Source organism: Drosophila persimilis, unplaced genomic scaffold (assembly GCF_003286085.1).
Source record: "Drosophila persimilis strain 14011-0111.01,24,50 unplaced genomic scaffold, DperRS2 tig00000622-arrow-arrow-pilon, whole genome shotgun sequence".
Classification (NCBI taxonomy): Eukaryota; Metazoa; Arthropoda; class Insecta; order Diptera; family Drosophilidae; genus Drosophila; species Drosophila persimilis.
The window spans coordinates 2,063,448-2,088,318 of record NW_020825326.1 but is presented as its reverse complement, the minus strand read 5'-3'; the positions used below and the strand labels follow the sequence as shown (position 1 = coordinate 2,088,318).

The window sequence follows — 24,871 nt, the reverse complement described above, 5'->3', positions numbered from 1 at the left end:
CTGGAAGGAATCGTTTATAATTCCTCTCCATAAAAAAGGTAGCAAGTCTGATGCAAAAAATTATAGAGGTATAGCAAAGCTATCCGCTATTCCCAAATTGTTTGAGAAGGTTTTAACTCCGCACTTGCAACATCTCTGCAAGTCACTTATATCTCCAACTCAGCATGGATTTATAAGGCGGCGATCAACCACCACGAACTTGTTAGAGTTTACCTCTTTCATTATTAAAGGCTTTCAAGGTAACTTACAGACGGATGTTATTTACACCGACTTTAGTAAAGCATTCGACTCTGTAAACCATACCCTTCTAGCACATAAACTTGACCTTTTAGGGTTTCCGCCCAACCTCCTGAGATGGATTTCTAGCTATCTTTGTTCTAGGTCTCAAAGAGTCCTCTTCAAAAACTCCCTCTCTTTACCAGTAAAGGTTTCTTCGGGAGTACCACAGGGCAGCCATCTAGGCCCCTTACTCTTCACACTCTTTATTAATGACTTGCCTTCAGTATTAACATACTCTCGAGTACTTATGTATGCGGATGATGTTAAACTCTGTGTCCAGTACAAGGACATTTCATTTCATTCTCGCTTGCAATCCGATCTCAATAGCTTTCAGTCATGGTGTTGTGCAAACTTGTTACACCTTAATGCCTCGAAATGCAAAGTTATGACATTTCATCGTTCTAGCCCTTTGTTGGCTCCATACACCCTATTTGGGGGTTCTCTTGAGAGAATTACCCTGGTGGATGATCTGGGTGTTATGTTAGACCCCAAGTTAAAGTTTTCCGAACACATTTCTACCATGGTAAATAAGGCCATGGGCGTGCTTGGGTTTATAAAGAGGTGGTCAAAGGAATTTGACGACCCCTATATAACAAAGACTCTCTATACTACGCTAGTTTGTCCGATTTTAGAATACGGCTCCTGTGTATGGTGCCCTCAGTACAAAGTACACCAGGACGGTATAGAATCAGTACAGAACAACTTTTTACTCTTTGCTCTGCGGGGCCTTAACTGGGATGCGGGTGTAAGACTCCCATCTTACTCTAGTAGACTACTATTAGTAAACCTCCCATCCTTAGTTAGCCGTAGAAAAAAGCTTGGTGTGATATTTGTGCACAACTTGATCAGGGGTGACATAGACAGCCCTGATCTGTTGAGCCGCATAAACTTCACGATTCCTGTTAGACTGACTAGAAATTTTATACCGTTGTTCCTTCCACTTTGTAGATCGAATTATTCCTTGCATGAACCGTTTAGGGTCTTATGCTCGGATTATAATTCCCTCTACCATATTATATCCAATACTAATTCTCTTCCTCTTATTAAATTATTAATCCTTACACACCTTTCGATTAATTAGTAACTGTAGTGGTATTTGTATTTTGATTGCATGATTAGTTTCTTAGTAAGTTTACTGCTCATTTTCCTCGAATGTTAGTCTAATAGCTTTCTTTCTTGCATGTTCGTGTTCGGTTCGGCTACGCACCGCGCGTCATGCGGCAGCGCCCCTCGGTCGGTTGGGCGGGAGGAGGGCTGCGTTTTGCCTGGGATCCGCGCGTAACAGCCTTCTGCTGGTTTCACACGGGCCACTTGACGGTGCAGTAACTGCATCGCCCCTTGAAAGATGCAGTCATTACATGTCAACGTCCAAGAAAAAAAAATATACATACATGCATTTTTTGGTGCGGAAAGGGATCCTTCTGTGATTTTCAAACTGGCAGGACTGCAAACCACCCAAGGTGGCGCTTGGTCGGCATATGCATGTATTTATGTATATATGTATGTATATTACGACTATTTGTGGCTTCCTTGTGCCTTTAACATTCGAGAAAACTTAAACTATTTCCATGTTTACTTACCTTACTTACCGTACCTAAGCACAGGAGCAGTGGACCTGCTACTATGTATATAGAAAGTTTATTTTGGGTACTGTACAACAAAAATCGATATATTTCCATACCTTTTTTCCATATATTTTTATCTTTATTTTTTAAATTTATTTTTCATTTTTTTTGTCTTGATTTTTTTGGGTTTTCCTGGTAGCTCGCACAGCTGAAATATTTTGTTGTATATCAGATTTTACAGTACAAACGTTTTTGTTTTGCTCATTTCTTATGTACATAAAAACAAATCCAACTAAATTCTATTAATTTTACTTAAATGTGTTTTAACATGAGAATCATGAATTTTCGCATTATGCGGCATACTTCTGTTTTTAGTTTTTCATTTTTCATTTTCCGATTATCGTTTTTGTTTTTATTTGTTCTTTTACGTGTTGAATTTGCTGGATATTCCCATTGGATGTGTATTATGCAATATTTAATTGTTGAATATTTGTATATTTAGTTTATGGTTTATCTTTGTATGGTTGTAGCGTAGTAGACATTGAATGCTTTACGATTTGAATGGTTTCTCTTGCTTCTGGCTGCTGGCTGCTGTCTTACGAGTATTTCACGTTCACTTAGGTATTGTTATAGTTTTTCTTAGTTTCGTTTCTTTTCCTATTCCCTCGACTCGCGTAGTTCCCCTTCTTAGATTCTTGGGTGTCTGTTTTCCTGTTTTCCCATATGTATCTTTCCCTCATTCTCATTCTTTTGCTTTATTCCCGCTCTTGCCTGACTGCAATCTGAACAATTTGATCGCATGGGATTTCTGTGTACATATACATACATACATATACATACATATATGGATATGGATATTTCTTTTTTCTTACACTTTTAGATTAAATTTAACTTTGATTTGCTAGGCGATATCGTTACTCATTATATCCACCAAAAAAAATATTCCCTATGTATAATTAATTTTACTTTATCATATATAAAATGTATCGTCTCCTCCCCTCCTTTTCCCTGTGCCTGCTTATACGAGTGCATATCCTCCTGGTACGTATATGAGTCAGAGTACATCTGAGTAGTCAGCTTTTGAAGACTTGACTACTGGAATGGGGCTGCAATTGAGGGGAGGGGTCAAGGTTCTAGGGTCTAAGGTCTAGGGTCTGGATCCGGGATATGTGGGTTATACACACATATGTGTGTACATATGTATGTATGTATGGTATGGGTATTATGGTATATTTTGGATATGAGCACACAAATTCTATTTGATTTATTTCCGTCTTTTCCTTACTTTTTCTTCTTTCTGAGTTGCTTTTAATGCTTTTGGCACATTTAATTCTGCTTTTTCTGCCTCGTACTCAACTTCTTTTGATTTACATAATATTTTAGCATTGAATTGAATCGAGCACGCACACACATGTAGATATTGGATATTCATACACGTATACGTATACGAATACGTATGGACTGTGGGTGGTTCCTGTATCTTTATCTGCCTGTCTGTCTCTGTGCATGGGATAGAGCCATGCACCGGTCTGGTCTGTGGCTCTAGTGGGGATGCTCTAGTGGGAGTAGTTAGAGACCAAGGATCCAAATTATTATTTTCTTTGCACGGTAACAAAGGTCTGCTTTGATAGGGGTGCAGTGAGGTGAACTAATTCTCACAGGAATGGAGAATGCCAAGTGGGTGGCACAGAACTGATTAAAAATCGAGTAACGTACTCTATGCTCTGGCAGTGAATGGTTACAGCTGCCCATTGAAATGGCGAAATCTGCATATTGTATAAATACTTTCTCTATCAGTAATTCATTCTCTCAAACTGAAGCAATTATGGCATTCGGGACACTCATCTAGTTGGTTGGAACTAGTTCATAGTTCATAGGATATGGATGCACTTCAAGTGACATATTTAATTTAATTTAATTTAATTTAATTTAATTTGGCTCTCCCAAATCAGTTCCCCTTATTCCAACCACCACAGAATTGGTACTAAGTTGCTCACGTAGAACGTCCCCGAAGGTGACCAGTACCACACCTGCACCCGCAGCCGCACCCGCACCCGCACCCGCACCCGCACAGAGGTTCGGTCCCAGGTTCGGAAAAGTACCTACGCAGCTGGCTTACATCTAGATTCTAGAGAGACCCACGGACGTCCGCAGTTAGTCTTTTGAGCTATGCAAAGGAGACAAACAAAACGAGTCAAAAAATAGAACCATGACATCAACGAAAACGTTCTCCAGATCACTACGAGTGTAGATATTTACAATTTATGGGCTGCATAGTTCGTCTGAACATTTGCGATTTTACTTGAACGTCAAGTCTACTCCACTAGTCCATGACTGGCTTCTTTCAGCTTCTCCTCCTTCTCCCCCCTTGAGCAGGCCACTTTTATATACAGAACTCTGGGCTAACAGAACGTGGCTTATCATCTGCACACATGTACGAGTATGTATTTAGATATACAATATATTTCCCCTAGAAAAACACACAAACCACAGAACACAAAAACCAAATAACAAACACCGAACGTAGAGGTCTGCTTATAGGTTAGACAACTAGATCATCATAATAGCTATCGATATATGTATATTTGGGGCACACATGCAGATCGTTCCTTAGTCACACTCAGTCAATGTGTACTCCAGAGCAGCCAAAGGCATTCAAAGAACCGAACACCGATAAATCTTATTATTTTTATAGTTGATTTTCTTCTTCTTCTTTGTTTTCGTTTTCGTTTTCGTTCCTTTTTCTTTTTCATTTTTCATTTTTCATTTTCCACTAACGAGGTAACATTTAAACGCATTTTATTTTCCACTTAACTACGAAACTTTAGTTTTTCCACTTGCTTTTGATTTAATATTCATTCAATTTGGCCTGCTCCTTTTCTTTCCTCCTTTTCTCTCTCTCTCACCCTTTGTAATTAGCAAGATGATTAGGTCGATGATTTATGCTCGGACTTTCCAGTCTCGTGTGGGGGCCAGGAGAGACAAGAACCGAGGGTCATAGACACAGGGAGGTAACGAGAGAGAGAGAGAGAGAGAGAGAGAGAGAGAGATGGTGCTCGTTCCCTGGGCCCCCATAATCGCGTTTGTATAATTACAATTGAATTAAGCTATAATAATCTTACTTTGTTGATGGTGTTCGGGCTAATCCTTCCACGCTCCAGCCAATGCCATTTGCCCCGGCCCTGGCCGTCGTCGCTGATCTTTCGCAGTACTCGTGCTCCGCATCCCCAGCCCCATTCAGTTCAAGTCTCAGATTCGTTTCCTTTGTGTCCTTTTGTCTGGCGCCCTTTGTGTAAAAGAACATTGTGGCCGCCGCCGTTGTGGTTGTTGGTGCCACCGCCTCCGCTGTCGCTGTCGAGGCTAATATTACCAATAGGGCTAATATAAATGTCTTGATTAGCTGCATTGTACCCTGAGCTGGGGCTGGGGCACGGGTCGAGTCTGCGGAGCTGCCCAGCTCAGGCTCCTGCGTGCGGTCCTTGTAGAGACGACCGTTCTGGTTGCGTGCGCCCTCTTCGTGCCGGTTCTCCTTGTGCCGGTTCTCCACCTCGTGTCTCTGCATCAAGAGAGAGCGTTTTATTTGGTTAACGGCCTTTAAAAGTTGTTCAGAAGTACTCGTTGTTGCGGTGTGGAACTGATATACATAGGCTGTACTTCGATCTGAATATGAATACTTACTGTTACTTCGTTGATATCGTCATCGCGCATTTGCTTCCTGCCGGGACGTTCCATTTCTGTGGAAGCAGTGCAATCATCTTTAATTCAACTAGTTTTATTTATTTATTTAACTAACAACTAACTGCTAACCACGGTTTAAAATATTAACAAAAAACGGAAATTTAGGAGAGAAAAAAGAGCATACAGTTCTAACATACTTATTGTGCATGTATATACGAGTATGTTTCATTCTTCAGAGCCACTAGATTGTACTGGACGAACAGCCGATAGTTGAACACGGAACTCAGAGGGATATATTACACTCGTGTGGCTGTAAGCAACAGTCAGCAGGAAGCGTTTCCGACCGCTAAAGTACAGTCATCTCTGTCCGTCAGTCCCATCTAACGCGTAGATCTCAGGCAACATAAGTAAAAGCTAGAGCAAACCTATTTTGTGTGCAGACTGCTGTGACAACACATTGCCACAAGTGTTTCTCTAATTTCGGACACTCAAGTTAAACAGCTCAAACAGAAGGATCCTATCTATTATGTTGATAAAAAGTTGCGATCGGAGCACTACTCCCCTGACTTCCATGCCACCCGCCCTCTCTCGCTCTCGGACACTCTCTTTGAACCCTCTCTTTGACACTTTCTTTGACACTCTTCTTCGTCCAGTGTGCATTTTCTAGTGCAGCGAGCGAGATATAACGGGTGCATGATACTTCGACGGTGGGATAGAAAGAGAGTGAGACAGAGCAATGCTGCGGTATGGAAAAGGCTAGGAAATATTTAAAAATTCTGATCCAATAGGTCAATAGGTGAAAAGGTAAAGGGAGATAAACAAAGTGCAAAAATTAACGTTAGAACATAACCAGAGTTCGCGCTAGATCTCTCTAAAGAGAGAAAAGTGCCAGCAAAATTGAGAGAGTCCTACTACAATCGTGAGCCGCGACTCACAACGCTGTGACTGATACAGATTTTTTGTTAGCATATTATACTTAAATACTACTAAGAAACAATCCTCTATCAATCAGTTTAGAAAGCTGATTTAATGGACACCTGTTTAGATAATATTTTGAACAACTTTGGAATTGTTTTGAAAATTTAAACTTCCAATACTAAAGGGAAGAGTATTGTTCTGCCTGAAAACAGAAAGTCGGCAATATAAATTTCAAGGCGTGGCACATCATAGTAAAAAGTAAGAAGATTACCATTCATTCATTCATTTGAATATGTTAGTGTACTCCTAATGGAAATGTAGTGTTGGTCAGTAGCTCCCTGGAGCATCGGTTGGAATCAACTAAACTCATCTAGTGACCAAGCTTGAATATAAGTAAAGGAGGAAACGGGACCAACTGCAATCAAATACATAGTACATGCACATGCGATATCCAGCTCATCCGGTGAACCAGTTTATAGGAAACCAAAATACACACACTTTATGGGGTAGGAAACGATTCCTTTTGGCCGTTACATACATCTACACTAATCTAGTATACCCCTTTACTGTCTAGGTACCGGGTATAAGCACGGTGTACGAGTATATCACTTACCATACAGTCGAATGGTGCCTTCCGTGTCCCCGATGCTGTTCTTGGAGATGCACTTGTAGCCTCCGAAATCGCTCGACTGCAGCCGCTTGATGTGCAGCACCATCTCCATGGAGTACATGTTGTGCTCCTTCTCGGTGAGGGCATAACGATCGCCGGCAATAATCATTTCACCTGCGACAGAGCGTAGAGCAGACGATGAAAACGAGATGAGATGTGATGAGGTGCACGAGGTGTGAATGGAGTCATGAATACGAAGCAGGGCCGAAGCAGGAGGTTTAACCAAATGAGTTTAAGTTACGGGAAAAGAGCGAGGAGCAGAGAGAGAAAGCACGAAGCATGAAGCATGCAGCATGAAACACGGAGAATGCTGTTGATGAGAAGTCGAGCCATTGATGATGACATTTCTGCCATGGCTGCTGAACGTTTCACGTTTACGCTGTGGCTCCTGTCACGTTTGCAATATACGTCAAATGCACTTGACAAAAGAGCCATCCAGCCAACTCTCTACTCTCTACCCACTCTGCTTACTCCTTTCTCCACACCAGTCCTCTTAACAACAAAATATTTCAGCGTCGAACACGAACCAAATAAAGACAAATTGCGGCATTGAAAGGTTTATAAAGTTTCAACGACTGTACCAAACTTGGAAATGCTAAATGAAAAATTCAATTCGTGGCCAATGGTGGCAACCTTTGACTGCCAGTGCCACTGCCACTGCCACCGCCAATGCCGTTGCCGCCATTGCTCCCGTCACTACTCCCTGGCTTACCATTCTCGCGCTGCCAGTAATTGATGGCCTTTGGCGATGCCTCGACATTGCAAATTAATGTGACATCCGTTAGGACCGGGGCGCCGACCAATTGATTTGGCACTTGAACCAGCGGATGAACTGCGAAAGAGAGCCAGAGAAACAGAAAAACAGAAAGAGAACGAGAACGAGAACGAGAAAGGGGAAGAACAAATAGAGAATGAGAGTTAGTAAGTTGGTTATGCCAATTCCAATTGTTAGTCCATCAGCGGCTGCGACCTTGTCGCTCCCTACCGGGCTAGACTGGCAATTAAGCCCCAACGGACCAGAGTCGAACTTCAAATCAGTGTCCGGTCTCAGTTCGTCTTCCAGTCCCAGTCCGAGTTCCAGTCCCAGTCCCAGACCCAGTCCCAATCCCATCCCTCAACCTTTTTACGAGACGATTGAAGGCACTCGTTTCCCTTACATCTCTTTCTCGCTGCTCGTATTAACAAAAACAGCTCCAGACCCCAAAAACAACAACTGATACGATTTTAATTGAAAATGAATTATTTTGTTGTTAGAGAGCCAACAATCCTGGCCAACAATCAGAGTCGGGCTAACCGTCCATCCTTCTCGCCCAGTAGTCAGTGGAAAAACGAAAGTGGCTTTTTCTCTTTTTCCGATCCCATTTTTGTTGTTTTTCCGTCCTCTTGTTGGTTATACACTCACTTGGTTGTGGCTTTTGTTGATAGGAGTTGGCTCCATCAACCATTTGCTTGATAGCATGATGATCCCTTAAGGGCTTAACGAGTCTTTCATTCAAAAATAATGATATCACACGGGAATTATGGATTTCCTTAGATGTTCTGTATTCGTTCATATGTCATTTAATCAGTGATGTGGGTAAATTTTTTGCTGGGAATGATCATGGGTAGGATACATATTTCACTAATGGTTGAGTAAATTGGAACATGCTTCAAAGAAAGTCCTTTGGGTCACTGGATGATGCTAATCTTGAATTGCATAGAATTACCCTAGTTTTGCCCTTTAGTTACCACCAATTTTACATTCAGTAGGCGGAGAAGAATATTTCATTTGTCCTCACTTTCTTTTTCGTTGGATATCCTGGTAAGGGCATTCAGAGTGCACCGTAGTCATTGCCTTCCTAGTGGCTTCTGTCCTTTGGGACTTTAACCATGTTTTGTGTGTCGTGTTGAGATTTTAACGTTCAGTTTTTCTTTATTTTCATCATTTGTTGCCCCTTTTTTGTCCCTCCTTTCATCTCCCTCTAGCTCCTGTCTTTGAGGCTGGGCTGTCTTGGTTGGCTTGAGGGAACAGAACAGCGGCACCAGTAGAGCCAAGGGCCATAGGTCCGGACCACAGCCGTAACCAGCTCGGGGCCAGCCACTCGCCGTCATTGTTTTTTGGCTTTTCAACTTTGGTCTTCTCGTCCGCAGCCTCTCCTCCTCCTCCTCCACCCACTCCTCCTTCGCCGAGGCAGCTGGCTGCCATCCGCTGCCGTTGGCTGTGTTCGAGCGTTCATTATTGGTCAATTTATTGGATTTTTGCATGCTCCATTCTACATTCCCCATGTGGCCGTTTCCGTGTCCGTACTTCTGTCCGTGTGGGGCTGCTTCTTCGCTGCTCCTTCGCTGGGAATAGTGCAGCATATGTCGGGTGTTGCTTGTGTGATGTGTGGTGTACACTCCTGCGCCACCCCACACCACCCTACGCCACCCCACCCGACCACCATGCCCCGCGGTAGCCTTCCACTTATTGAAAATTCAATTTGTCCTAATAGAGTTTTGTAGCAGGCAGCTGGTTCCAGCGACTCAAAGATGCAACGGCCGAAATAGTAAATATTCTTCATGCACCTCTGCATGAGAAAAGAAAAGAGAGAGAAAGAGAGAGAGGTAGAAAAGTGGTGAAAGGAGAATAAGATTGAGGGAAAGAATAATTTTCCTGCTGGATTTTTCTTTTATTCGCATTTCTTAATGGCTTACTTCCATTGGAAGTCTTTAACGCCTAGCCCGACGATTCTGAGGTGCTGCTGGTGTCGCTGTCCTCGGTGCTGCTATCGCTGCTCTCGCTGGTGCTATCGCTGCTCTCGCTGGTGCTGTCGCTGCTCTCGCTGGTGCTATCGCTGCTCTCGCTGGTGCTATCGCTGGTGGAGGCACTATCAGTGGTACTATCGGTGGTGCTGTCACTGCTGGAGCTGCTGTCGGTGGTGCTGTCACTGCTGGAGCCGCTTTCTGTGGTAGAAGTGCTTGGGGGTATGGGCCAGCATGGTCTAGGACGACGACCCGGGGGACGGCGTCCCGCGGGACGACGACCTGGGAAACGACGTGGCGGAGGACCTCCTGGTCCACCGAAACTACCTGGTCCACCAAAGCCGCCTTCATAGCTGCCTGGTCCTCCATAGCCATCGAAATCCCTACGACCACCTCGACCTCCTTGGCCACCAGGTCCGCCCAGAGCGCGACTCCGACTGCCTCCACCTCCACCTCTGCCACCGCGTCCTCCACGACCACCGCCAGGACCGCCCTGGGCCATGGCCACCGCTATAAGAGCGAGAAGTGCAAGTCCAATGTATTTACGCATGCTTAGTCTTAGATAGCAATCAGATGAGCAACTGACTTTACTGCCCACCGAATCACCTTTTATAATCAATTGGAAGGCCTGCTCTGAGCCTTCGCTGCGTCATAGCTGACGTCAAAATAGTGGTATATTTTTGTGTGCATAGCTGAAACTTGGCCGAAACCACCGAAAGAGTGCCAGCCAGCCAGCCAGCCAGACAGAGAGTTAAGTCAACGGATGGCAATGGAACCCCCAAAATCCATTGCTGCCGTTCCATTCTTCTTTCGTTCCATTCTCTAATCATCGGAGTGGGGTTTTCAGACCCTGGATAACAGGTGTCGATTGTTTGAATTGGCCGTTGTTTTTTATTTGCCCCGTTCTGTCCGATGCGAGGGTTGCGGGAGACAGGCGAGTGTTGGCCTGGGATGGAAAGGTGGTCTGCCTCTCTTGAAAAGAGTTATTTGCTGGCTTACAAAACAGAATATTCCCAAATTATAATCAAATATTAAAACGCTTTTAAAGTAGATGGACGTATGTGAGTATATCAACAAAAAACCAGTGAAAAGAAATTTTATTTTCATTTCCAAAGTAAGACAAACTTGCGCACACTGCAGAATTTCTTTAAAATAAATTAATAAGATAGTATTGCCTTTAGGGTAGAGTTCTATCCAATCGGCGGTAGCCAACTGTGGACTGTATGCAAAAAAGTCAAAAAATCTAACAATTTTTGTATTTTAACAAATAATTTTTTAACACCACTTTGGAAATCTAACGCCTTCTGCTTGCAAGAAGGCGGCAAAAAGCCAAGCTTCTTAAAGGGTAGAAGATACAAAAAGCTTGGAACGTTTGGCTAGTGAAATACTTATTCACTTGGAATCTTGTGGAGAATTGCTTGCCTCAGAAGAACGACTATTCTTTTCTTGCTGATGATATTTCGACACACTGTTACCCATTGGAACAATCTAGATTTCAATGATGTTCAATAAAATAACTGGCTGCAGACTTTGCAGCCTCTGTGTGCCACACCAACCAGGCTAAATGCCCACAGAGCTTTCGCTCTGTGATACCAGTCTCTGCACTCCACGTTGGAGTCCGCCAGAGCCAGCGCTACAACCAGTATATCAATCCCTCGTCTGTTGAGGATTCTACCTTCTGCCTTAGATCTGATGTTGTGCTCCTGGCGACGGCCGTGGTTCTCGTTAAGAATCGATCTGGCGTTTTAGTTCCTTATTGTGTTATCCTAGATTTAAGATCACAATTGCATCTCGACACATCATGGTTCGCCCAGCAGCTTCAGCCTAGGAGAACTGAAGGATCTATGAAGCGTATTGTAGCCGATTAAAATATTCCATATAATATTCATCTTGGCGTTCATGTATTTTTTAAAGTCTTCATTGATGCGCGCTTTTTCTATGATTCCCTTTGCGTTTGATAAGCCTAAAGGCGGAGAGTCTCTTTTGCAGAAGATCGTGGAAATCTTTGTATGTTTTGGGAAGCATCAGCGGCACCAGAGTTTCGGTGCTGTCCCTAGGCCCGTCTACTGCTTCCAGTGTCTGTCGCTCGTGGTCAAACCTGTGGCAGTCGAAGAGGACGTGCGGCGCATCTTCCTCTATGCCTGGGCCACACTGGGGACTCTGTCCTCTATTTCATGGCCGAAGCGTTTGAGGTAGCTGCGGAAGCAGCCATGTCCGGGAGTGACTCAGTGCCAGGGAGATCCAGGCCGTGCCAAGTGCCAGGCCGTGCTTCCTTCCAACCCAGCATGCTATGCGTGGGATGCGTATCCCACCGAGTCTGCCATCCGTCAATGCTGATCCTTCTGGCGTTGTCCGTTAACTCGGCTTTGGTGAGTATCCCAGCTACACTGTCCTGCATGGCGTCGTAGATCTCCTTCCTTCTCACCTTCCTCACCTCAGCGGCTTTCGCCCACACTGACACGGCGTAGAGCATTAGCGACGTCACGACGCTCGTCAGCAGCTTCCTCGTTGCCTGCTTCGGTCCTCTGGTGTTCAGTAGCATCCTGGAAAGCGCTCCCGGGGTCCGGCCGGCCATACAGGGGACGTACCCCAGGTATTCTTTGTACGTGCGCGTGTCGATGAGGACTCCTAGGTACTTGGATTGTGGTCCCACCAACTTGCACTCTGGCGGTCTCAACCACTTTCCGGAGCGATATTAGGACTATCTCTAGTCCCGCGGCGGCAAGCCATGCCTCTACGGCTTGGACGGCCACTTTGGCAAGATCTTCCACGGAGGCGAGTTCCTTCTCTACTGCCACTATCGCTCTATCCAGAGCAGGTGCCCCAAAACGGAGCCCTGAGGGACTCCGGCTGGCACTTCGAATGCCCTGGAGCCCAGACTCGTGTCCAAGGTGAGCACCCTGTTGCTAAAATAGCGGCGCGCTTTATTCAGCAGATAGCTTGGGATGTTATACATATGTGCTCAGAGCCTCCAGTGTTCGAACCCAGTCTACCGAATTGAAAGCATTCCTGATGTTCAGGGTCACCACCAAGAAATAGGGCTTTGTGCCACCTCTCCACCTGGTCCCAGCAGTGGCCTTCTCCGAAATTTACACAATCCTTCTAAGGGCGTTCTGCGTCGACCTCCCTCTCCTGAGCCTAGATACAATGAAATGCAATGTGATCTGATCCAGATGCAGGACTTACTAGCTTTTCAGTATGCTCCTGTTTTAAGAGCTGTACCATCGCGATTTCGAAAAAATGAAAATGTGTACTTTAAAACTAGGTGAAGCATACTCAAGTTATGTGGAAAATAGCACATTTATACCCGATACTCAATCAATATATGTGTTGCTATCTCGCTCCCCTCCACCAGAAATACTATGTCGCACACTACACAAAGAGTGTGCGAGGGAGAAAGATTAAAGGCGTTGAAGGGAGTTGGGTAGCCACTGCAATTGAGGCTTGGCCTTCCGGCTATAACAATGATCCACATATGGATGGCACAGATTTTCGTCGTTTGTGGGGGCGAAATGTTGGTCGCGTTAGCTTTTATAGTCTCTGAGATCTAGGCGCTCATCGAGGCGGACGTATGGACAGACGGACAGACAGACATGGCTATATCGACTATATCGATACTTTATGGAGTCGGAAAAGCTTCCTTCTATGTGTTGCACTCAGTCGTGGATGTCACCACTCCCGCTGAAAGTTCAACGTGTCCATGCTGAGCATCCTGCCGCTAAAACAGCTGTGCAATATATTTAGCAGATAGCCTGAAACGTTGTCCAGAGTTCGACCGGAGTCACCCAGTCACCCAGTCACCCTTCTATCGCCCTAATTATAAAAAATAACCATAATTGATTAGAAAATTTCGGAGCCCCAAGTCTATCAGAAATTAATTAATTCCCGGAAAAAAACCCCTAGAATTAGCAATTAAATGCACCAATCAATTGACTGCGTACCGCATTGGGCACATACTAGAAGTACCCACAGGTAGGAAGTGGTAGCACCTTAGACCAAACTAAACAGGCTCATCTATCCCACAGGCGACTCCTCCCCCAAGGAACACCAGCTACTTAGCAGTGGGCTAAGACTTTAATTTCGCACACCTTTTTGGCGCTAATACACGTCCCGCCCTTGCAAAGCCCGGCAAAGCCCAGGATCTACTTAATTTTCTGATTAGAATCAATCAAGCAGTGCAGGCAAGCGCCTAGGGGTGGGGCGTCACACAATGACAAGAAATCAAAGGCAAAGCTAGCAGCTCTCTCTTTCTCTCTCTCTCTCAGCCACTTAGGCAATGAGAAGACGAGAACAGTGTGAGAGAGAGAGAGAGAGAGAGAGGAAGAGGCGCCACACTCGCCTCTTCTCGCACACAGACGTATGTATGTACATACATATGTATGGATTTTAAAATTGAAATTGAGTCGGAGGAGCATCTTCAGCGTCTTCGGTGCCAATGTCAGCAGAGGAGGTTGAGAGCGACCAAAGGAAAAAGCCAAAAGCAATAACGGAACAATGGAATAAGGGGAAAGGAGAGCAGCTTTATCGATGCTGGGTGAGGACAGTACAGAGAGAAAGTGAACGAAGGTCCTACCAACCCAGCTGATGGAAATGAAATGACAAAAGAAATGAAATGAAAGACAAAACCTGAAAAACGAATTTGTGGCATAGATAAAATAAAAATGAAAATTAATTTTTGCGGCACACAGTGCGAAAGGGGGCCAGACAGCGCGAGTGTGTGGCAAGATACTCCATCTCTCGAAAAGTGGCGAAACATTTTCACGCCCGTGTCAATATAATTTCTAGATAAGACCTTGTCTTCCGCCAGGGTGCTGCTTTTTTCTCTTTGTCCTTTTCTTTGTACCCCCTCCCCCTCCCCCTCCCCACACACCATCGTATGTTTTTCTTACCTATGTACATATTTGTATGTCTACTTATGCCCACCTACTTATGTTTCATCCGTCTTATGTCTCCTTCACCTTCACCCCCACATCCACCTGCACCTCCTCCTTCTACTGCTTGCTAGCCCTCTTCTGACTGGGTCGACTCTCCTTGCAAGACTAAGAGGTGGTTCTACCTGCTTCTACCGCTTGCCAAAATGTCGTCGTTCAAACTTTTGCCCGCTTGGAAAATTTCATTAACTTTGATGCAGGAAGGTAAGGCAGGGACAGAGAGAGCATGGAAGAGGGCTGGGAGTACGGGAAAAAGTGCGGGAGCTGCCCTTAACAATTACACCGCACACACACATCCGCACGCCCACATACAGACTCACATACATATGTATATGTATATGTATATATATAAACAAATGGGGAATGCCCTTAAAGTTTTACAACAGGAACGTGACGTTGCTTGCTTGGATGTGGATATCCACCCTGCCGCCCCAGCGTTGCGTCGCGTTGCTGTCCTAATGCATTTGGAAAGTTTGCCGGCCACGTGAAGGAAGCTGCCGGATATCGGAACGGAAACACTTGCAGTTGGCGCCCATAGCGTTATTGCTGCGGTTCTGTTCCTGTTTCTCTTCCTGTTCCTTCTCAATACATATACACACGCAAACACACACAAGCATCCACACACACACACATGCATATGTACATATGGTGGCACGCACATCATATCCGACCCGGGCTATAAGTTACCATTATGATTATTATGGTGCATTAGCTCCTTCCCTGCCGGGCCCCATAAATCAAAGGAAATCATTTTCTTTGCGCCACCAGCATGTGGCACCACCCATTCATCATCTACAGTTGCTTGCAGTTCAGTAGGGTATGGCCTGGTAGGGATACTCACAGTGCACCTGTAGCTTCATCCGCTTGCTCACCGATGGCGGCACTCCGTTCGAGGCGATGCACATGTAGGCGCCCATTTCCGATCGCGTGACTTTGGAGAGCGTCAGCATTTCGCCTTCGACGGACGGGGCTGAAGGATTGACATGCGGTGGGTTAGCTAGTCACTTTACTCTAGTCTCCACCTGCAGTGCATTGGAGTGCAGTGGAGCGGAGTGGAGTGGATGGATGGCTCACCTTTGGTCTTCTGGTGCCCGGCATGCCGTGCAATAATCTCGCGTCCGTCCTCGCGACGCCAGGTGATCCGCGGCTTGGGATGCCCGCGGGCCCGGCACACGAGCTTGGCCGCACCGCCCTCGGGTACCATCAGGTCGCCAGAGGTTTCCTCGTTGATAATGTCGGGCGGGATGACCACCTCGAGGGTGGCTGTCTGTAAGTGAACAGAGAAGGGCGTCGATCTAGTTAGTAGGGGATTAATTTCCATGCCATTTGCTTCGCTCGCTCCCTCCCTTGCTCCCAAATATCCCATAAAATGGAATTCCCAATGCCAAATTGCAGCCACCCATGTTGCTTGGCTCGAACTCACTGCAGCTGGACAATGGGGCCGAATATTGTTCTGTTGGTTACATTTAGGTTAGTAGTAGAGTTGACGCAAAGAGAAGCTCAGTGCATTCGAAACCCTGATGCTAAGCTTTCATAACTCAAACAGGTGCCTCAAAGTTGGAGCCATCAGCTCCAAGACCTTGCTTGCCCCTGCTGTCCTGGGCTGGAGCCAGTCCACCAACTAACTAAATCCCTTGCATCAGTTTAAGTGGCATAACTAGCTCTGTTCAAAGCACAATCTGCTCAACGATTATGCCAGTTGTATCCTTAATCGATAGATTGGTTCTCTCTGTTGAACAGCTTTCCGATAGTGCTGGCCAACGATTCTTAATGGAACGAGTGGACAAATTGTCTCATTATGCGGCTGTTCTATAGTTCTCTTTCTGTCTTTCTATGTCTCATTTGCTCATTCAGCGTGGTGCCTGTTTTTTACATTTGTTTCATTTTGCGGTTGTTGACTCCCACCAGCAATAACCGAATTGCTGCTATCATTGTCGTTGTCATTGTCATTGTCATTGTTCCCGCTGCAGTTGACAGTTGTGTCATAAAATAAAGTTGACGTCGGAGAGAAAAAAAAGCACGAAAAAAATAACAAAATGAGGAAAAAAGAAAGCCCCAAACGAACCAAGCGCGAAATGTATACTAAAGATGGATATAGAGAGTGGGCGAGAGCAAATGAGAGGGAGAGGGAGATGGTGGGGCAAGGGGGGCGCGCACCAAGAGGGTAAGGGAATGGAAAAGGCTTGAAAGGCAGGACAGCAAGCAGGAAAAGCGAACCAGGGGGAGGACGTGAAGCCTGTTTGCTTTTTATTTGTCTCATATTTGCTTTTCACTCAATTCGCTTTGTTAGGTTGATTTTATTACAAGCCATGGGTGAACTCGGAGGGGCGGGATGGATGTGGAGGGGGTTCGTTTCACCTCCATCCCCCAGAATTCAGTTGCACATCCGCCCCATCATCACTCGTACAGTATAAACGAAATGAAATTGAAAACGCAATCGTTTTGCACATGTCGAGCGAGAGCGTTTAATGGCATGATGGGGAAGGTGGAAACGGGCCGGCTATCGGGCATGCATGTGATGGAGGGAACGAAATGGGAACGGGCCAGAGGAAAATGTATTACTGGCGGGGTGGGGGGTTGGGGGGTTGGGGGGTTGGGGGCTGGTCCTGGTATTCGCATAAAAAACGCAACTCTACTTGATTCGACTCGAGTAGTCAGAGGAAAAGCGTCACATGAGACTGACTCCCACACTTAAACTCTTTCCCCCAAACACACACACACACACACATATACACACCAATGAACATATGTACACACTCTGGTAACCACACTGGAGCATGGTTTGATGACGTCAACGTTGCATCACCGCACTGGTTGTTATTTATTTTTGTCATTAAAGCGCTTCATTGTTTATATATCGTGTTTAAATGTCAGTGCCACCTACCCTTTCCCTCTTACACCCACCCAAGTTTGTGCCCCACAAAGAGGACTGTGAGAGAGAGAGGGAGAGGGAGAGAGATAGGGGAAAGAAAAACGAATGGGATAGACATCCCCACATTCACACACACATACATATGTCAAATGAGGATGGTGAAACTTAAAGCTCAGGCAGGCAATGAGGGAGCCTCCAGAACCATTTCATTATACTCTCGGGCATGTTTCCAGTTTTGGGCTTTTTTCGCCTTTCTGTCAGAGATAGCTTTGATTTGGTCGGTCCCAGAAAGTGGGCAGAGGAAAAAAAATGGAGAGTAAAGAAGGAAATGGAAGCCCAGAGAAGAGGTCGGATGGAAATGGGAAGCATTTAAAGATAAAGACAACACAGCTAGGCGACTCTCACCCAACAATTTCAAATGCACTCAGCATACAAAAGAATGAAATTATAAATTTAACAACAGCATCAGCAATTAGATGATTGCTGAAAGGGATAAGCGGCGGCTTCCAAAAGAACCTAATACAGTAAACGTAGTCTATTCACTATTCACTATTCATTCCCCTTTTCGGCAGCATTTCTCTCTCGAATAGAACAATAAAGTACAAAGGCTCTTAGATATTGTATAAGAGTATTATTTAGGCATTCTCCGATTCATTCTTTAGCCATTTTTGGCCATCCAACTATGCACTGTGCACTCACCTGCATCTTCATGGGATCTGTGTTGACCTGGCACATGTATTTGCCGGAATCTTCCATTTTGACGCTGCGTATGTTGAGAGTCCATGTGTTATAGTCGTTGTGTTGCACCGTTAATCGATCATTGTTGGTTATCACGTGCTCGTGTATGGCCAGAATTGCCTTGGCATCGGCCTTAATCCAGGCAACCTGATGGCGCCACACACCACACCACAGTTCCCAATGTGCCAAATGGAATGATGATGGGAACGGGAACGGGAACGCCGACAGAGCCAGAGCCAGAGCCAGAGTCAGAGTCAGTCAGGAAATTGGAATGGGGATAAAGGGATGACCATTGTTGGTATCGTTGTCGTTGTCGTTGCCGTTGCCGTTGAGTTGAGTTGATGACACAGGCGTTTTGTGTGTGGCGTTGATGAAGACAACGGTCGGCCGTTGTTGCATGTCAAAGTGTTGTTTGTGTTAGTGTTGGTGTTGGTGTTTGTGTGGACCAGCGTTTTGCACGCCAGATGTTTCGAAATTGCAGTTTGATAGCCCCCACAACACAACAGCAGTCCCATCACATATGGAAAAAGTTCGATGTTGATGTTGATGGGACAAACGTCGTCATATTTAGTTAATGTCGCTCATTGCCATTGTCATTGTCGTCATCATCATTATAAACAATATCAATACCATTGGTGATATGTATTGGTATTGGTTCGTTAGATAGCGTTGCGTTGCGTTTCGTTTCGTTTCGTTTCCGTTTCGTGAGGATTCCGTTCGATCCCAGGCGGGAACCAACCGCACAAACCAGATCAGAGACCATTGAAATCGATTTGCGGATGTATTAGAATTTAGTTTGTGCCACCGCCACCGCCACCGCCACCGCCAACGCCACCGACAGTGGAAAAGGGCGTCGGTCAGGGTAGAGTGGGTGAGTGGGTTGGGGGTTTGGGGGTTTGGGGGTTGAGGGGTGGCAGAAAGTTAGGCATTGGTGTCAGTGTCGTTGACAATGGATTCAAAGGCGCAGGCGAGAGTGTTGATAGTCAGTTTGGGGTTCGTTGTTGTTGGATTTTGTTGTTGTCATCGTCAGATGCCAGCGCAATTTGACGCCATTTCCATTTTGTTGCAACAGAAGCAGCAGTGGCATCAGACGTCGTAGGTGTTGTTGTTGTTGTTGTTGTTGCCGCAAAGTTTTTGCAAGTTTTTTGTTTGATTTTTTTTTTTGTTTTTTCGAGGGATTTTAGTCGGTTTTTGGGTTTGAGTGCAGATTGTTAGAGTCAGATTGGTTGTTGTTGGTATTTGGGGATATGAAAAGGGATATTTCAAGTGCAATTAGTGGAATTGGGTTTGCGGTTTTTGGCGTCCATCGTTGTTGGCCATTTGGTGAATGGTTTTTGTGTGCGTTGGTTGTGTGTGTGTGTGTGTCAGTGTGTTTGTGTGGAGAGAAGAAACATTCGACAATTAGTTAACATTTTTAGCTTATGCTCTGCTTTCGCTGGCATTCATTTCCCATCTTCTATTTTGGGATTTCTCTTTTTTTTCAGGGAGGGTACAACCAAAAGGAATCCACAAAGAATAAAACAAACGTGACACACAATGGAGAGGTCGCTCAGAGGTTGCAAACTGCTGTGAATGAGGTAATGCGGGTATGACGCTTGCCCACCCCTCTTCCTACCGCCTGGATTAAAAACAATTCATTTGGAGCCCAATGCGACTATGAAAAATAACTCAAATCTTGCATGTCAATATTTTGCAGATCATCTTCCTTCATATAGCAGTTCTTAAATACTTCTTTGTACATGTACTTGGATGAATTTCACCAGCACAATGTATCGTGTATCATGAACCATGTATCAGTTGTCATCTTTCATGTTTTAAGTGCTGGTGAGCCCAATCGGCTCAGAACCTATCGATATTGGCTTCGACTCGCACCAAAAAACAATCACATCAAATTAGATTCGTGATTTTGTGGTATTCTGGCTTTGTATAATCGAGTTGCATCATGCATCAAGAAATTGGATCGTACTATTATGAATATATGATGCATGAATTTATGCATCAAAATCACTAATCGTGTGATTTCATCAGCACTATCGTAAGAAATCCATCATTGATCCCTGATCCGGCTATGTTGCTGAACGCGCACAATGATCTTTACATAGAGTTTTTAAAGTGTCAATTTGGGGTCTTCAAGTGCGTAAATAGAATACTATAGCAGCCAGAGTCAGGTAAAGGGATATTTGCTATTATTTAAATGATAAGAGAAATCGAGTGCTGTCGATCTTCTTCGAGCTTACTTTATTTTATAGATCACATTACTCTGCAATGAAACACGACATGGAAATTTGTAATATTTTTCCTAATTAATCCAGCGGCTGTTCAGTAGATGAAAAGCAAGTGTCGCACCCGCGCAGTGCAGCTGCCCCAATCCGGAGACTTGTGCGTGCGTGCAACAGCTGGGCGAACACACACACAGAGAGATAGAATACGAACGGAACGAACGAAACGAAACGAAACGGAATTAAAAGAAAAAGTCATGAATAATGGGTGCAGTTGGCGGTGCGTTCTGAAGCGGCTAATCAGTTGGCATTAACATGGCATGCACAATTAGAAAAGAAGTACAGTAACTGGGGAAAAGATGGGCTGTGATGGGGGATGGGGAGGGGGATGTTAGGAGGAAAAGATATACATCGCGTGTACAGGGCGTGGCAGCCGAAGCAACCGAAAGCATCTCTTTGACACATCAGCTTATCCCCGAGAGACGCAGTTCCATCCAACTCTTTTGCTCCTTGGCCCCGGTCCTTCGTCCTTGGTCCTTGGTCGTTGTTCCTTCCCTGTGCCTGCATATATGTACGTACTTTTTCTCGCATACGTAGTTTTAATTAGCATTATGATGTGCAGACTAAGCCTGGTCTCCGAGTTTTAGTTAATAGGCTTAAGCAGCTTTTCTACGGTCCAAAATGGGTTTCGCAATCTGCTGCTGACAGCGAGCAGGGGAGCAGGGGATGGGAGATGGTAGATGGTAGATGGGAATGGGGAACAACGCGGAGGCACTGTAATCGCGTGGAAGAGGAGAGGAGCTCGCTCATGCGCTGCACTTTATGCATATTTGAGCCACTTCCAAAGCTGTGTGCATATTGGATGCTGGACAGAATACTATCTAGCTGCCCGGCGGGGCGGGCTGGGCTGGTATCTTTTCGGACCGGCTGGAATCGGCTTAGATTTGATAGACTTTTACAACAGTTGATTGATAACTAGCCAATAAAAATGGTGGAACGAATGGTGGGAATTATTTGAATATTTGACATTAGCTCCTTGTTGTCTTGCATCTCCGTCGGCTGAAATCCACCGACTATTTGCTGGTTCATATCGAGTGCCGCGCAGCCCAAGCCAATAAGTAGGAGAGCCAATACAGTGCCATCCCCATACAGAGCCCCGGCCCCATCCACACCTCCACCCCCAATCCCCACCCGTTCGTTCGTGTGTCAATAGGAGGGAAAAGGAGGAGCGGGATCGGGATCGGGTGGCAGCGGCTCTGCCACAGAAAATAAATACCCACGGACAGTAGTGTGTCCGTCCGTCTCTTTGATGTTGGTGGAGGATTCCGCTGGCTCTCTTTATTTATTTACTCAATAAAGCAAATTTATTGAGTAATGCATGAATGCGATGGGGCCATCCAGAACCCAGCCAGGGGGTGGGGTGGAACGAGGGGGGGATCAAACAAAGGCTCAAACGGATTGTGACGAAAATCGGGGCAAACAGAAAAGGCGGCCCCAAAAAAACAGAGAAATGTAAAGGGGATTGTAAAAAATTTTCAAATGTAAATGCAAATAAACCGAGCAAATGTCATAAAGTAAGTCTACAGTTACACACACAGAGTACTACTACTACATATAGAGAACAGGACTACGTAAAAGCACACACACACACACATACACATGGCAATATACACATGTACACTTACACATTTACACATTTACATACATAGATTCATAGTTATACGAAAATGGTGCAAAGTTTGTTTCGGTTTGAACTCGGTGCGCTTGAATTTATTTTTATTAATCTTTTTTCGGGTTTATTTTTCAAGTATTATACTAACCGAAAAAGGAAATACCAACGAAATGGACTAAAATAAGAAAACTAGAATGCCATATAAAAGAGGCGAAGGGAAGGAAAAGTAACACGAAAATAACGAATTAAACGATAGTAACCAGAGATATACAGAGAGATGGAGATAGAGAGAGAGAGAGAGAAAGAGAGAAATAAAAAGAGGACAAGAATCTATCTTCGGACGCCGAAGTTTTTGATATTCTTTCAGAACGGTTTTTCGGTTTTGCTATAATCCTGGTTCCTATAGAGCCCATTAGGGCAGGGCACATTCATCGAGTGACCTTAAGGACTGTACTGTGATTCCCTGTACTAATTTCTCATAAGCGAGCGGAAGCAGCAGATTCTGCTATTTTAACGATTACGTATAGAAAGATATCTTGAATAATGCAACGAGTGGATGTAATAAGAACCTTATGTGGGAAATTGTACGGCTTTCTCTGAATTGAACGGCAAATGAACGGCCAAATGTGGATGTGCTGCTAATGGAAACTATAAATTTCTGTATAAATACATATTCATTGGATTTAGCTTATCTTCCTTATGTAGTTCGGGGATAGTGATCCGACTTGAAGTTTGCATATACAAACTATGCTGCGACTTTCAAATTTTTGTTGAATTCAAATGAAAAGAAACTGAAATACACATCTTCAGAGGGAAAAACGCCTCGCTCATGGGAAATTAATTTTCGATCGATCGTGGCTGTGACATCGGACGGACGTATTTGGGGATAGAGACGCTGCCTTCTCTGCTTTTGAAATAAACATTATAGTGCCCTCCGGTAGGGTATAACAATGCAACGATTATGCGACTGTTTGTTGTTGCTACTCGTATTGTTAATGTTGTCCCCGTTGTTGCTGCTGGTGGTGCTGCGGCTGTCCTCATTGTTCCTCGCTGTTGCTGGCAAAGTTGTTAAACAAATGGATGAACAACAGACAGGACCAGAGGCAGACGGAGACGAAGAGCCAGAGCCAGAGCCAGTGCGGCAGCAGAAACAAAGGTCGCGAATGCTCCTGCATCCAAACCTTGGCTGCGAAAGAAATCTTTAATTAAGCATATCTAGCGGAGGCCAGAGCCGATAGATATGTATGTACATATGTACATGTGTCCAACCATATACATGGATGTATGTGCTATGTAAGTTTGGCACAAGCATGTGCAGCCGTTTTGCGTGAAGTGCTGCAGCATTCCAGCAATTCCAGCCAATGGAAACAGATGGAAACAGTCGCTGCTTGAATTCCTGTAGCTCAAAATTGGAATTTCTTTGTTGGAATTTCCATGTTTACCACTCAGATCCCATTGTATCGACAGAGTCAATTTGGGGGTATCCTGGATCTTCGATGTTAGTTGGTCCGGCCTTGTCCACTCCAGTGCCATTTGTTTTGTTCTGTTCGCCACAGTTTATATATTTATTTGTTGTTTAAATAAAATGACATCGTCCCTCCTGCTCTCCCCTTTCATTCCGTTGTGCCGCTGAATGGCTGTATGGCTGCACCGCTGCACCGCTGTCCCGTTGCTTTTGTTTGATTGAAACATCGAAGGATTTATACGAAATGGCGTTTTTATTTATGAGGCCATTTCGTTGATTAACACTCTTTGACGTGCAACGCAAACAAACGGAGGGGAGAGACAGAAAAACAGCTCTGACGAAAGCTCCAACAAAACGCATCCAACGAATGCAAAAAAAAAAGGAAAGAGAGCCAAACGGTCCCAAAATGGCAAGAGGAATAGCGGTAACCGGCATTTTGGTTACACTTCGAACATTTCGGCTGACAATATTTCGATCTGAACTGCCTAATCAATAAAGAAGCGATAGATTGGCATCATGTGCACTTCATGATGTATTATTCAATGATATCCTCCCCATTCCAGAGGCTTCAGGAGCTTTAGTGGTGATTCAATTGGCATCATCGACCCATCGGGTCCGGTGTCGAACAGACACTCGTCTGTCCGTCTGACCGACCGTCTTGCAGAAATCTTCCACCACAACCTTAAGGTTTTCGTCAGGGCCTTGCAGGCGTGGATCTGCATATGCATTTGTGGAAGCTCCGACATAGCACTTCCACTGTTGGTCTTCCTGGAAGGGATGGCCTCTAAGTCCTAAATGACAGCCCCGTCCAAATGCTATTTACTACAATCTTTCTCAGCAGCATGCGATCTCAATGCGAGCTCGATGTCCGTGTTATCGGAGTCATCTTGGAGCTCGTTGGACTTCAGTGTGGTCACCAGTTGCTTCTTTGGAGGCAGTTTTTTCATCCGGTGCAGCCTTGTTTTTGTAGCTGTTTTGTAGTGTGAGAACCTATCACATTTAATCATTTTTTATTGATGACTTTTTGGCATGCCCCTCGAGCTTCATGGGACTAGAAGGAAGCACCGCCTAATGGTCTTCCAAGGAACTTCTTCAATTTCTACACCGATTTTAGCTGTCAGCTGAAGCAAATATGACGAC

At 44.9% G+C, this 24,871-nt stretch overlaps 1 protein-coding gene across 1 annotated transcript in view; it reads right to left on the bottom strand.

The window, feature by feature from the left end:
• Positions 1–4,962: 4,962 nt before the first annotated feature.
• Positions 4,963–24,871, bottom strand: part of LOC6602644 (neurotrimin) — a 44,816-nt gene continuing 24,907 nt past the window's right edge. Inside the window, exons 4-10 of the mRNA XM_026990914.1 lie at positions 18,337–18,522; positions 15,840–16,032; positions 15,607–15,735; positions 7,823–7,942; positions 7,054–7,224; positions 5,523–5,578; positions 4,963–5,400 (exon numbers count right to left, since the gene is read on the bottom strand). Coding sequence (XP_026846715.1) covers positions 4,963–5,400; positions 5,523–5,578; positions 7,054–7,224; positions 7,823–7,942; positions 15,607–15,735; positions 15,840–16,032; positions 18,337–18,522 — 1,293 coding nt within the window. The remainder of the gene's footprint in view (positions 5,401–5,522; positions 5,579–7,053; positions 7,225–7,822; positions 7,943–15,606; positions 15,736–15,839; positions 16,033–18,336; positions 18,523–24,871) is intronic.